The following is a 15,795-nucleotide window of genomic DNA, read 5'->3' on the forward strand; positions in this document are numbered from 1 at the left end:
TTCAGTATAATTATGTTAAATATATTTTTCTGTTTTTTTGATTTCATAACGATCTTATTCATATTTAGCTGTATTGAGTTCTTTTCGGGCAGGTTTGATACGGACTAGGTGGAGGTACACATCTTCCCAAAAATTATATTTAAACGAGTAGTTTGGGGAAAAAACATCCTCCTCTAAATGAGTATAACTTGTAAACTTCGGTTTTTTGTCGCGAATCTCCATTTTGTTAAAATATCGTGTCTGTAAAAATAATTAATAGGGAGATGATATAAAATTCAGTTTGAATAAAAAAATGAAAACTAAGTCTAATAAATTATTAATTATCTCCCAGAAATAAAAACAAAAATTATTATAAAAATATATGTTATATACACCTGCTTATATGCACATATGTATATATATAGGCACATGCAGTACGTATATACATATACATACAGCATTTACAAACAATTAAACAATCGATCACAATGGAAAAAGAATTGTTATTTAAAGTAATGTTTGATAATTAATTTTCTCTGTTTCTATAAAAATGTGATAGAAAAGCATAAAAGTATACGTAATTATCATGTTGTGAATTTCCCACTTCTCGTTAAAAAGCATAAGGAATTGCGAGTGATGAGTGCATCCCTTTCTAATTCTTTCTATCACAAATGTCCTACTGGCGGGATGCGTGTAAGATATCGGCAGCAATTTGAGTCGAAAACCGAATTCTGTTTTATTCTTTTTCTGGACCATTTTTCTGCTAAATTTTCTGTTTTTCTTATGTTGATTTGATGGTGTATACGTAATTGACCATGACGTATTACATTTAGTAACTCTTGCCGTGTCTTCCTCATATTGCGTGAAAGTGGAGATTACATACGGTCTGCGTACCTTGTTTTCATAATTTTTCATGCTGACTCTTACGATACTCAAATCAGTGCCAATGTTGAATTGATCAATGATATCTGTGATCATGTTATAATAATGTTGCTTCTGTTCACTTACTTTTACTTCAAAATTCCGTATACCTCGTCTACCAAACTCTAATCGAAATAATTGGTTCAGTATTTTATTTCATTCCTTATGCGGAATGATAGAGATTTTGTCGTGTATTATTTCTTTCCACTTTTCATATTTCTGCCGCGTGATATTTAAGACAGTGATATTACTTGCACAACAAATCAAAAGATTTGGGATACTTTGAGACGATACTTTTGGACGACATTTTAGCATAGCAGTTGCTTTTGCAGCTATATACATTTCTTGCTCCATGTACACTCTAATGGATTTTTTCAATTCGAACATGTATTCTGGACCGAAATTCCATTCCTGCACGTCTTCGACAGACATAAGAGCTCCTAAACAAACGAAAAGTTTAGTTGTAAAATTGAAACATTATTATCTATTTATCGATACAAAAATTATGTGCTAAATGAATGGGCATACTTGGGCTTGGAAATTTTTTTTGCTTAATATTATTTTTTAAATATATTTTAAATTAATTTTTAGAATATTTCACTATAGAATGGTATATCATGCTCCAATGTAGACAGCAGTTAAACATGGTTTTATATTCGTGTAAACGAATATGTAACATTGACAAATAAAAGTGAATTGAAATCATTGTACTTTGTTAGCTTACCTAGCAAAAACGGGATGATCGTAACATTCATTGACGCTGTCATCATGCCATAATCGATTGCTTGCTTTGTTACGTTAATTATTTGCTTATAATGCTGCTACTCTCACTAGATCCTTTATTACATACTCCGAATTCACCGGTCGCACGATGGATAATGAGGCAAATCAGTTTTGTCCCGTGATTTATTTTACTATAACGATACAATATGATAAAAATCAAACGTCGAGTCTCTTATCTTTGTAATGTAAATAATAATATTTCAAAGATGACACTTACATACGTTTCAATAAGGATATATAACCAGCTTTTTTTAGGCATATTTAAAAATGTATCGACAAAGTACGAAAATTTAATTTTATATACAAATTTGTATATAAAGTTTATATATAATTTATTATATCGTGTTATAAAAATATTACATTATTAAAATATCATTATTTTTAAAACAAATGGTTATTATTCTAACCATTGCTTACAAAAGTTAACTAAAATTCACTAGTTCTCATTGATCAGAAGTTTTCGGTTCACGTAAGAAAAGTATAAACTGTCAATGATATATATTCAAAGAAAATACCTTAGCATTATAAAATTTAAAAATTTTATTTGGAATAATGGAAATAATTTGAAATAATTTTCATAATCGATGATACGTAGTTTTGAGAATACTGTATTTATAACGTTTTCACAGTAAAGATGTTTATGGCTATACTTGATATTCAATATTTTTCCAATAATTGATATAAGAGTATTGAATGGAAAAAATTAAACAGAATAATGAATATAATTGATCAACAAGTCATCTTAACTTTGATAAACAATAACAGTATAATTTCAATGCATATTTTTTAAGGATCAACTATAAAATGTCAGGAAAAATATCATACATCACAGAAGAGAAAAAAAACATTAGTTAGACAAATATTCTTAGCATGTTTTTACAATTTTATATATCCAAGCTTCTGTACAGCTATATAATGTCAAATTCTGGTTTGCCTATAAACCCTCTCAGATTTTAAAACCTCTTGTGTTTCAGTATAATTATGCATTTACCAGTTTCTTCGATTTCATAACGGTCTCATTCATATTCAGCTGTATTAAGCTCTTTCCGTGCAGCTTTTATACGGACTAGGTTGAGGTACACATTTTCCTCAAATTTATGTACTGAGGTTGTGCTTATTGGGAAAAAAACATTCCCCTGTACATGAGTATGACTTGAGAACTGCGGTTCTTCGTCGTGGATCTTCATTGTGTTAGAATACTGTTTCTGTAAAAATAATTAATAGAGATATAACATAAAATTCAAGTTGGATAAAAATATAAAAACTAAGTTTAACAAAATATTAATTTGCTCCCAGAAATAAAAACAAAAATTATTTTAAAAATATATATTATATACACCTGCTTATATGGATATACGTATATGCATATATGTAGATGTAGGCATATACAGCGCGCACGTATATACACATACATATATGCAGCACTTACAAATAATTGAGGAATTAATCACAATGAAAATAGAATTGTTATATAAAGTAATGTTTGATAATTAATTTTTTCTGTTTTCATAAAAATGTAATAGAAAAGTATACAAGTATACGTAATTACCACGTTGATAAGCTTCCATTTGGTGTTAAAAAACCTGAGATTTCGCCGTTGATGAGTGCATGCGTTTCTAATTCTGTTTATCACCAAAGTTTTACTGGCGGGATACTTGTCACATATCGGTAGCAATCCGAGTTGAAAATGGAAGTTCGTTTTCTTTGTTTCTTTTTTATTGTTCTGGATTCCAGATGTTTTGTCTTTATTATATTGATGTAATGGTGTATACTTAACTGTCCCTGACGTGTTACATTTAATAGCTCTTGTCGTCTTTTCCTGATGGTTTGAGAAAAAGGAGATTACATATGGTCCGCGTTTCTGGCTTTCATAACTTTCCATTCTGTGTCTTGCGATACTCAAATCAATGCCCATATTGAATTGATCGATGATATCTGTGATAATGTTATAATGCTTTCGTTTCGCTGTTTTTAATGTAAAATTCTGTACACCTTTCTTGCTAAACTCTATTTTAAATAATTGGTCCGGTATTTTTTTTGATCGTTTATTGGGAGTGGCAGAGTACACGCCATCTACTATTTCTTTCCAATTTTTATCCTGCACCCGCGACATATATGTCACAAAGATATGGTTTGCATTACAGAACAAAATATTTTTGTCAATTTGAGACAATATATTTAGACGACACTTCACCACAGCAGTTATTTTTTCACCTATAGAATGTTTGTCCGTCATGTATGCCCTAATGGATTTTGTCAGTTTGAATACATATTCTGGATCGAAAATCCATTCTTTGTCGTTTTCGACGAACATAATAGCTCCTACACAAACGGAAAGTTCAATCAGTTATAATATTGAAACATTATCATCTATTTATCGACAAAAAAATTATGTGCTAAATGAGTGGGCATACTTAGACTTGGTAATTTCTTTCGCTTACCATCATTTTTAAAATATATTTTCAATGAATCTTTGAAATTATTTCACTATAGAAGTATACCACGCTCCATTAGAGGCAGTTAGACGTGATTTTATATTCGAGTAATCAAATATAAACAAATGTGTGACATTAACTGATAAAAGTAAGTTCGAATGATTGTAATTGTTAGCTTACCTAGCAGGAACGGGATGACGGTAGCACATATTTTAGATAACATAACGTCTTAATCGATTGCCTGCCTCGTTACGTTTAGTGTCTGCTTATAATGCTTTCACTAGGTCCTCTATTATATACGCCGAATTTATCGCCCGCACGATGGATAATAAGGCACTATTATCCTGTGGTTTATATTATCTTGCCGATACAGAACATGATAAAATACAAACATCGCTCTCTTACCCTTGAAATTTCAATAATATTTCAAAGATAATACTTATGCGTTTTACCGTAAGGACATATAACCAGCTTTTTCTAGGAATATTTAAAAATGTATGCGCAAACTATGAAAATTTGATTTCGTACATATATTTGTATGAAGATTTCATATATAATTTATTATATCATGTTATAAAAATATTACATTATTAAAATATCATTATTTTTAAAATAAATGGTTATTATTCTGACCATTACTTACAAAAGTTAACTAAAATTCACTAGATATCATTGATCTGAAATTTTCGGTTCACGTAGGAAAAGTATAAACTGTCAATGCTATATATTCAGAGAAAATACTTTAGCATTATAAAAATTAAAAATTTTATTTGGAATAAGAGAAATAAGTTCAAATAATTTTTATAATTGATGATATGTAATTTTGAGAATACTGTATTTATAACGTTTTCACGGTAAAGATGTTCATGGCAATACTTGATATTCAATATTTTTCCAATAACTGATATGAGTATTGAATGGAAAAAATTAAATAGAATAATGAATATAATTGATCAACGAGTCATCTTAACTTTGATAAACAATAACAGTATAATTTCAATGGATATTTTTTGAGGATCAACGGTTCAATGTCATGAAAAATATCATACATCACAGAAGAGAAAAAAATTAGTTAGACAAATATCCTTAGCATGTTTTTACAGTTTTATTTATCAAAGCTACTGTACAGCTATATAATGTCAAATTCTGGTTTGCCTATAAACCCTCAGATTTTAAAATCTCTTGTGTTTCAGTATAATTATGCACTTGTCAGTTTCTTCGATTTCATAACGGTCTCATTCATATTCAAATGTATTAAGCTCTTTCCGTGCAGCTTTGATACGGATTAGGTGAAAATACGCATCTTCATCAAAAGTATATGCCGCTTGGTTCATTGGGAAAAAAACATTCCCCTGTACATGAGTATGACTTGAGAACTTCGGTTTTTTGTTCTGGATATTTATTCTGTTAGAATACTTGGTCTGTAAAAATAATTAATAGAGAGATAACATAAAATTCAAGTTGGATAAAAATATAAAAACTAAGTCTCATAAAATATTAATTATCTCTCAGAAATAAAAACAAAAATTATTATAAAAATATATGTTATAATCACCTGCTTATATGCATATATCTATATGTGTAGGCATATACAGCGCGCACATATATCCACATACATACATACACACATAGCTTATACATACATAGCACTTACAAACAATTGAGGAATTAATCACAATGAAAAAAAAATTGTTATTTAAAGTAATATTTGATAATTAATTTTCTCTGTTTTCATAAAAATGTAATAGAAAAGTGTACAAGTATACATAATTACCACGTTGATAAGCTTCCATTTGGCGTTAAAAAACCTGAGGTTTTGCCGTTGATGAGTGCATGCATTTCTAATTCTGTCTATCACCAAAGTCTCACTGGCGGGATACTTGTCACATATCGGTAGCAATCCGAGTTGAAAATGGAAGTTCGTTTTCTTTGTTTCTTTTTTATTGTTCTGGACTCCAGATGTTTTGTCTTTATTATGTTGATGTAATGGTGTATACTTAACTGTTTCTGACGTGTTACATTTAATAGCTCTTGTCGTCTTTTCCTGATGGTTTGTGAAAAAGGAGGTTACATATGGTCCGTGTTTCTGGCTTTGATAACTTTCCATTCTGTGTCTTGCGATACTCAAATTAATACCCATATTGAATTGATCGATGATATCTGTGATGATGTTATAATGCTTTCGTTTCACAGTTTTTAATGTAAAATTCTGTACACCTTTCTTGCTAAACTCTATTTTAAATAATTGGTCTGGTATTTTTTTCGATTGTTTATTGAGAGTGGCATAGTACTCGCCATCTATTATTTCTTTCCAATTTTTATCCCGCACCCGCGACATATATGTCACAAAGATATGGTTTGCATTACAGAACAAAATATTTTCGTCACTTTGAGACAATACATTTTGACGACACTTCACCACAGCAGTTATTCTTTCACCTATAGAATATTTCTCCGTCATGTATGCCTTAATGGATTTTGTCAGTTTGAATACATATTCTGGACCAAAATTCCATTCTTTTCCGTCTTCGACGAACATAAGAGCTCCTACACAAACGGAAAGTTCGATCAGTTATAATATTAAAACATTATCATGTATTTATCGATAAAAAAATTATGTGCTAAATGAGTGGGCATACTTAGACTTGGTAATTTCTTTCGCTTACCATCATTTTTTAAATATATTTTCAATGAATCTTGGAAATTATTTCGCTATAGAAGTATACCATGCTCCATTGGAGGCAGTTAGACGTGATTTTATATTCGAGTAATCGAATATATTATAAACGAATGTGTGACATTAATTGATAAAAGTAAGTTCGAATGATTGTAATTGTTAGCTTACCTAGCAGGAACGGGATGACGGTAGCGCATACTTTAGATAACATAACGTCTTAATCGATTGCCTGCCTCGTTACGTTACGTTTAGTGTCTGCTTATAATGCTTTCACTAGGTCCTCTATTATATACTTCGAAGTCATCGCCCGCACGATGGATAATACGTCATATCACTATTGTCTTGTGGTTTATATTACCTTGCCTATACTCAACATGATAAAATACAAACATCGCTCTCTTACTCTTGAAATTTCAATAATATTTCAAAGATGATACTTATGCGTTTTACCGTAAGGACATATAACCAGTTTTTTTTAGGAATATTTAAAAATGTATGCGCAAACTATGAAAATTTGATTTCGTACGTATATTTGTATGAAGATTTCATATATAGTTTATTATATCATGTTATAAAAATATTACATTATTAAAATATCACTATTTTTAAAATAAATGATTATTATTCTGACCATTACTTACAAAAGTTAACTAAAATTTACTAGTCCTCATTGATCTGAAGTTTTCGGTTCACGAAAGAAAAGTATAAACTGTCAATGATATATATTCAAAGAAAATACTTTAGCATTATAAAAATTAAAAATTTTATTTGGAATAAGGGAAATAAGTTCAAATAATTTTCATAATCGATGATATGTAATTTTGAGAATACTGTATTTATAACGTTTTCACGGTAAAGATATTCTTGGCAATACTTGATATTCAATATTTTTCCAGTAATTGATATAAGAGTATTGAATGGAAAAAATTAAATAGAATAATGATAATAATTGATCAACGAGTCATCTTAACTGTGATAAACAATAACAGTATAATTTCAATGGATATTTTTTAAGGATCAACGGTTCAATGTCATGAAAAATATCATACATCACAGAAGAGAAAAAAATTAGTTAGACAAATATCCTTAGCATGTTTTTACAGTTTTATTTATCAAAGCTGTACAGCTGTATAATGTCAAATTCTGGTTTGCCTATAAACCCTCTCAGATTTTAAAATCTCTTGTGTTTCAGTAATAAATTTTCAATAATTATGCACTTGTCAGTTTTTTCGATTTCATAACGGTCTTATTCATATTTAGCTGTATTAAGCTCTTTCCGTGCAGCTTTGATATGGAGTAGGTGTAAATGCACATCTTCATCAAAAGGATATGCCGCTGTGCTCTTTGGGAAAAAAACATTCCCCTGTACATGAGTATGACTTAAGAACTTCGGTTTTCTGTCCTGGATCTTTATTCTGTTAGAATAGTTGGTCTGTAAAAATAATTAATAGAGAGATAACATAAAATTCAAGTTGGATAAAAATATAAAAAATAAGTCTCATAAAATATTAATTTTCTCCCAGAAATAAAAGCAAAAATTATTATAAAAATATATGTTATAATCACCTGCTTATATGCATATATCTATATGTGTAGGCATATACAGCGCGCACATATATCCACATACATACATACACACATAGCTCATACATACATAGCACTTACATGCAATTGAGGAATTAATCACAATGAAAAAAAAATTGTTATTTAAAGTAATATTTGATAATTAATTTTCTCTGTTTTCATAAAAATGTAATAAAAAAGTATACAAGTATACGTAATTACCACGTTGATAAGCTTCCATTTTTCGTTAAAAAACCAGAGGTTTTTTCGTTTATGAGTGCATGCGTTTCTAGTTCTGTTTATCACCAAAGTCTTACTGGCGGGATACTTGTCACATATCGGTAGCAATCCGAGTTGAAAATGTAACTTCGTTTTATTATTTTTTTTTGTATTGTTCTGGACTCCACATGTTATGTTTTTATGATGTTGATGTAATGGTGTATACTTAACTGTCCCTGACGTGTTACATTTAATAGCTCTTATCGTCTTTTCCTGATGGTTTGTGAAAAAGGAGATTACATATGGTCCGTGTTTCTTGCTTTCATAACTTTCCATTCTGTGTCTTGCGATACTCAAATTAATACCCATATAAAATTGATCGATGATATCTGTGATGATGTTATGATGATGTTGATTTAGTTTCACTGTTTTTAATGTAAAATTCTGTACACCTTTTTTGCTAAACCCTATTTTAAATAATTGGTCCGGTAATTTTTTAAATGGTTTTTTGGGAGTGGCAGAGTGCTTGACATTTACTATTTTCTTTTTATTTTTATGTATCTGCGACATATTTGTCAGAAAGATATGGTTTGCATTACAGAACAAAATATTTTCGTCACTTTGCGACAATACATTTTGACGACACTTCACCACAGCAGTTATTTTTTCACCTATAGAATAGTTTTTCGTTATGTGTGTCTTAATGGTTTTTTTCAATTGGAATTCATATTCTGGACCGAAATTCCATTCTTTTTCGTCTTGGACGAACATAAGAGCTCCTACACAAACGGAAAGTTCAATCAGTTATAATATTAAAACATTATCATGTATTTATCGATAAAAAAATTATGTGCTAAATGAGTGGGCATACTTAGACTTGGTAATTTCTTTCGCTTACCATCATTTTTTAAATATATTTTCAATGAATCTTGGAAATTATTTCGCTATAGAAGTATACCATGCTCCATTGGAGGCAGTTAGACGTGATTTTATATTCGTAATCGAATATAAACGAATGTGTGACATTAACTGATAAAAGTAAGTTCGAATGATTGTAATTGTTAGCTTACCTAACAGGAACGGGATGACGGTAGCACATACTTTAGATAACATGACGTTGTAATCGATTGCCTGCCTCGTTACGTTACGTTTAGTATCTGCTTATAATGCTTTCACTAGATTCTCTATTATATACTCCGAATTCATCGCCCGTACGATGGATAATAAGGAACATCACTATTGTCCTGTGGTTTATATTACCTTGCCGATACACAACATGATAAAATACAAACGTCGCTCTCTTACCCTTGAAATTTCAACATTAATATTATATAGATGATACTTATGCGTTTTATCGTAAGGATATATAACCAGCTTTTTCTAGGCACATTTGAAAATGTAAGCGCAAACTACAAAAATTTGATTTCGTACGTATATTTGTATAAAGATTTCATATATAATTTATTATATATTATTATAGAAATATTATATTATTAAAATATCATTATTTTTTAAGAAAAATGGGTATTCTGACAAACTACTGACAAAAACTAACTAAAATCCCCTGTTCCCCATTGATTAGAAGTTTTCGTGTAAGAAAAGTATAAAAATATAAATAGAGTATTATATAAATATAATTATATAAATATATGTATTAAAAAAAAATATCGTAGCGTTATAAAATGTTTTAATTTGATTTGAAATGATAGAAATAATTTGGAATAATTTTCATAATCGATGATACGTAGTTTTGAGAATACTGTATTTATAACGTTTTCACAGTAAAGATGTTTATGACAATACTTGATATTCAATATTTTTCCAGTAATTGGTATAAGAGTATTCAATGGGAAAAATTAAACAGAATAATGAGTATAATTGATCAACAAGTCATCTTAACTTTGATAAACAGTAACAGCATAATTTCAATGTATTTCAATGGATATTTTTTAAGGATTAACGGTTCACTGTCATGAAAAATATCATACATCACATAAGAGAAAAAAATTAGTTAGACAAATATCCTTAGCATGTTTTTACAGTTTTATTTATCAAAGCTGTACAGCCGTATAATGTCAAATTCTGGTTTGCCTATAAACCCTCTCAGATTTTAAAATCTCTTGTGTTTCAGTATAATTATGCATTTGTTATCCATTTGTTTCTTCGATTTCATAATAGTCCCAGTCATATTCAGCTGTATTAAGCTTTATCCGTGCAGCTTTTATACGGACTAGCTGGAGGGACACATTTTCCTGAAATTTATATACTATGGTTGTGCTCATTGGGAGAAAAACATTCCCCTGTATATGAGTTTGACTTGCGAACTTCGGTTTTTTGTTGTGGATCTGTATTCTGTTAGAATATTCGGTCTGTAAAAATAATTAATAGAGAGATAACATAAAATTCAAGTTGGATAAAAATATAAAAACTAAGTCTAACAAAATATTAATTTTCTCCCAGAAATAAAAACAAAAATTATTATAAAAATATATGTTATATACACCTGCTTATATGCATATATTATTATGTGTAGGCATATACAGCGTGCAGGTATATCCACATACATTCATACATACATACATAGCCCATACATACATCGCACTTACAAACAATTGAGAAATTAATCACAATAAAAAAAAATTGTTATTTAAAGTAATATTTGATAATTAATTTTCTCTGTTTTCATAAAAATGTAATAGAAAAGTATACAAGTATACATAATTACCACGTTGATAAGCTTCCATTTGCTGTTTAAAAACCTGAGGTTTGTTCGTTGATGAGTGCATGCGTTTCTAATTTTGTCTATCACCAAAGTCTCACTGGCGGGATACTTGTCTTTTCCGTAACATATCGGTAGCAATGCGAGTTGAAAATCGAATTTCGTTTTATTTGTTTCTTTTTCATTGTTCTGGACCCCAAATGTTTCGTTTTCATTATGTTGATGTAATGGTGTATACTCAACTGTCCCTGACGTGTTACATTCAATAGCTCTTGTCGTGTTTTCTTGATGGTTTGTGAAAGAGAAGATTACATATGGTCTGTCAGAAAAGCTTTCATAATTTTTCATTCTGCGTCTTACGATATTCAAATCAATGTCCAAACTGAATAGATCGATGATATCTGCGATGATATCTGCGATGATGTTATAATAACGTTGCTTTTGTTTCGTTTTTAATGTAAAATCCTGTACACCATTCTCGCTAAAATCTATTTTAAATAATTGGTGCGGTATTTTTTTTGATTGTTTATGGGGAGTGGCAGAGTGCCTGTCAACTATCATTTCTTCCCAATTTCCATTCTTTTTCTGCGTCATATTTGTCACAATGATGTCGCTTGCATTACAGAAATGAATATTTTTGTCACTTTGAGACAATACATTTAGACGACACTTCACCACAGCAGTTATTCTTTGACCTATAGAATGTTTATCCGTCACGTATGTCCTAATGGATTTTGTCAGTTCGAATACATATTCTGGACCGAAATTCCATTCTTGCACGTCTTCGACGAACAAAAGAGCTCCTACACAAACGGAAAGTTCAATCAGTTATAATATTAAAACATTATCATCTATTTATCGATAAAAAAATTATGTGCTAAATGAGTGGGCATACTTAAACTTGGTAATTTCTTTTGCTTACCATCATTTTTAAAATATATTTTCAATGAATCTTTGAAATTATTTCACTATACAAGTATACCATGCTCCATTGGAGGCAGTTTAACGTGATTTTATATTCGAGTAATCGAATATAAACAAATATGTGACATTAACTGATAAAAATTCGAATGATTGTAATTGTTAACTTACTTAACACGAACGGGATGACGGTAACACACATTTTAAATGACATAATGTCGTAATCGATTGCCTGCCTCGTTACGTTTAATGTCTGTTTATAATGCTTTCACTAGGTTCTCTATTATATACTCCGAATTCATCGCCCGCACAATGGATAATAAGGCACATCACTATTGTCCTCTGGTTTATATTACCTTGCCGATACACAACATGATAAAATACAAACGTCGCTCTCTTACCCTTAAAATTTCAACAATAATATTTCAAAGATGATACTTATGTGTCTTATCGTAAGGATATATATAACCAGCTTTTTCTAGGCATATTTAAAAATGTATGCGCAAACTACAAAAATTTAATTTCGTACGTATATTTGTATAAAGATTTCATATATAATTTATTATATATTATTATAGAAATATTATATTATTAAAATATCATTATTTTTTAAGAAAAATGGTTATTATTCCGACCAATTACTGACAAAAGCTAACTAAAATTCCCCGTTCCCCATTGATCAGAAATTTTCGTGTAAAAAAAAGTATAAAAATATAAATAGAGATATGTATTTTAAAAAAATATCGTAGCATTATAAAATTTTTTTATTTTATTTAGAAATAATCTGGAATAATTTTATATTCGATGATACGTAATTTTGAAAATATTTGCAACGTTTCCGTAGTTAAGATGTTTATTTGCAATATTTATTATTCAATACTTTTCCAATAATTAATGTAAGAATATTGAATAGAAAGAACTGAACCGAATAGTGAATATATTTGATCAATAAGTCATATTAACTTTAATAAAAAATGACAGCGTAATTTCAATGGATATTTTTTAAGAATCAACGGTTAAATATCATGAAAAATATCATACATCACAGAGAAAGAAAACTTTAGTTTGATAAATGTCCTTGGCATATTTCACAATTATATTTTTTCAAGCTTTTGAATAATTTCGCTCATGAACAGCTATATAATGACAAATTCTGACAAATTCTGACAAATTCTGACAAATTCTGACAAATTCTTTGTCTATAAGGCCTCTCAGATTTTATAGATCTCTTATGTTCCAATATAGTTATTTACCTGTCCTGTTTCTCTGATTTCATAACAGACTCATTCATGTTCAATTATTTTAAGCTCTTTTTGGGCAGGTCTGATACGGAGTACGTGGAGAGATGCACATCTTGTAAAAAGTAATACTTATACAAGCTGTTTGGGAAAAACTCATTTCCCTCTAAATGAGTGCAACTTGTGAATTTTGGTTTTTTGCCATGGATCTTGTTAAAATATTGTATCTGTAAAAATAAGCAATAGAGAGATAATATAAAATTCGACTTAGATGGAAAAATAAAAATTAAAAATGGAAAAGTATAAAAGTATACGTAATTACCATGCTGTGAATGTTCCTCTTCTTGTTTAAAAGCATGAAATATTTTGGTTGATGAGTGCATGCCATTCTAGTTCTCTCTTCAGTTCTTCAATTGTATGAGTTTCCATGTATAATACTGTCTTGTTCAGTTCAAACACTTATTCTGGACCAAAGTTCCATTTTGTCATGCCATCGACAGACACAATAGCTGCTACCAAATGGAAAGTTATAATATTAAAACACTGTTGAGTATTCGTTGATAAAAAAATTAATGTGCATAATTTTCGGTTAATTTTTGTCTCGATAAAAATATTCAAAATTCTCTACACGAATGTCTTAATATAAATATTTGCATGTTTAAAAAAAAAAGACGTAAATGGTTGTTAAAATTTTGAAGCTTGGGCTTATTTGTACTTATTAAATTATTTGTTTAATATAAATTTTTATGTATATTTAATTATTCCTTAAAATATTCTATTACAAAGATATATGTGTACAATGCTGTGTTGATGCAATAGTTAAATGTGATTTTATATTCGAGTAGATAAATATGTAATATTGATTAATACAAGAGAATTCAGATAATTGTATTCGTTAACTTATCTAGTAGGAATGGAATAGACGGTGACATTCATTTTACAATAATTGATATGTCTAATTATGCTCCTATTCTCGCTGAATTTTTCATATATTATAATTTATAATTCTTTATATATATTAAATTTCAATCCGTATTCAAAAAATGAGACATACTTTTTCCTTTTAAACTTAGGAAGATTATTTTCCAAAGACTTCCTTGAATAATATAATAATCTCCCATCTAATTCTGTAAAACTTGTGGATATTCTTTTGATTTCCATTTTGCTGAAATATTTTGTGACTGCAAAAATAATAAAGATAGATGTAGCAAATATACTATCTTCTTGATAAAAATAGCAAATATTTATTTTATCAACTACTATATTCATTTCCTGCACTTGTGCAGAAGATGATATTTAACACAACAAATTGAAAAGTGTTACACTTCCATTAATACTAATTAAAGAATTACATACATAAAATTATCATTAAAAGTAATATTTGACAATCAATTGTTCATGAAGATACTTTCAACAGCTAAATGTGTTGAATAATTGTTAGACAAAGGTTAGAGAAACACGTGTGCAGGAAATTACACTTAACACAACAACAAATTGAATTAAAGATTAAAAGGTAAAAGTGGCAAGTGTGTTAAGATGAATGTCATCATTGAAAAAATTTCAAACACAGTACCTACCATAAAAGAACTTAACGACAGTGAAGACAAATTAATAAAAATCCTTCAAATAAAACATCATCAGCAATTCAAGCTGAAAATGATACAAACAGTTTGGCAAGATTACTTCTGAATAATCTTCGATGTAGTGCTAGATAATGTGCTTTGCACAGCAATCATAATGATAGAAACACTTGATCATCATCGAAGGAATATAAAGCAAGATGTATCTGCAAATGAAAAATAGATTATTAATTATACAATATTATAAAGAATATTATATCATTACACATTATGTTCATTGTTTACTTTCTAGTATAACCTACATAATACACAGAATTTTTATTTTCTACTATTATCCTCTTAATTAACTATTTTAGGATTCAAATACTTATATATTTTATGATAGAATATGAATAATTAATTTTTTCATGACCACACAGATAAAACATTCGAATATTTAAATCATTGTTTGATTAAATTTAGACGCAATTAAACAAAGATTCTTTTTTTCTGTTATGTGTGAAATATCACCAGTAATGTATTATATTTGTAATTTAATTTATTTTACACAAACCTGCAGAGAAATTATTTCAGTCGTCGCAAAATAATGCCTCGAAGCAGTGCCATCTAACGTAGTTTGCTCGAATTTCGTCTCGCAACACAATATCGATTTCCGGTAATGCATTACCTGAACAGTTGGATTATGTTACCAACAGTGGGCAATCGCAATATTACGAAAAGCGATAGTGGATGCCGTAGCGGCGTTTCACTGATAGTGAGA

At 29.2% G+C, this 15,795-nt stretch overlaps 1 protein-coding gene across 3 annotated transcripts; it reads right to left on the reverse strand.

The window, feature by feature from the left end:
* Nucleotides 1-300: 300 nt before the first annotated feature.
* On the reverse strand, nucleotides 301-15,724 carry LOC105674523 (uncharacterized). 3 transcript variants are annotated; one of them, XR_010888192.1, is made up of 12 exons: nucleotides 15,589-15,706; nucleotides 15,033-15,241; nucleotides 14,510-14,636; nucleotides 13,778-13,967; nucleotides 13,471-13,682; nucleotides 12,389-12,619; nucleotides 11,303-12,099; nucleotides 9,648-10,946; nucleotides 8,581-9,356; nucleotides 6,964-8,227; nucleotides 5,893-6,665; nucleotides 5,202-5,539 (listed from the first exon to the last, which is right to left on the reverse strand). XR_010888192.1 is itself a non-coding variant. In XM_067348338.1 (12 exons), exons 10-12 carry the CDS (start codon nucleotides 7,004-7,006, stop codon nucleotides 5,354-5,356), a joined length of 1,002 nt encoding a protein of 333 aa, XP_067204439.1. In that variant the 5' UTR covers nucleotides 7,007-8,227; nucleotides 8,581-9,356; nucleotides 9,648-10,946; nucleotides 11,303-12,099; nucleotides 12,389-12,619; nucleotides 13,471-13,682; nucleotides 13,778-13,967; nucleotides 14,510-14,636; nucleotides 15,033-15,241; nucleotides 15,589-15,724; the 3' UTR covers nucleotides 5,202-5,353. The 3 variants fall into 3 exon arrangements, 1 of the variants encoding a protein (XP_067204439.1); XM_067348338.1 differs by having other exon boundaries at nucleotides 15,589-15,724; XR_010888193.1 differs by lacking the exons at nucleotides 8,581-9,356; nucleotides 9,648-10,946; nucleotides 11,303-12,099; ... (4 more) ...; nucleotides 15,033-15,241; nucleotides 15,589-15,706 and adding exons at nucleotides 301-1,340; nucleotides 1,625-2,888; nucleotides 3,233-4,005 and having other exon boundaries at nucleotides 4,299-5,539; nucleotides 6,964-7,619.
* Between the last annotated feature and the right edge of the window lie 71 nt (nucleotides 15,725-15,795).

This window comes from Linepithema humile, chromosome 1 (assembly GCF_040581485.1).
Source record: "Linepithema humile isolate Giens D197 chromosome 1, Lhum_UNIL_v1.0, whole genome shotgun sequence".
Taxonomy (NCBI): Eukaryota; Metazoa; Arthropoda; class Insecta; order Hymenoptera; family Formicidae; genus Linepithema; species Linepithema humile.

Coding starts and splice junctions, on each gene's coding strand:
- LOC105674523 (XM_067348338.1), bottom strand. CDS start 7,006: ATGTTATCTAAAGTATGCGCTACCGTCATCCCGTTCCTGCTAG. Junction 6,666..6,963: donor CGTCATCCCGTTCCTGCTAG/GTAAGCTAACAA, acceptor CCGTTTGTGTAG/GAGCTCTTATGTTCGTCGAA. Junction 5,540..5,892: donor AATGGAAGCTTATCAACGTG/GTAATTATGTAT, acceptor TTATTTTTACAG/ACCAAGTATTCTAACAGAAT.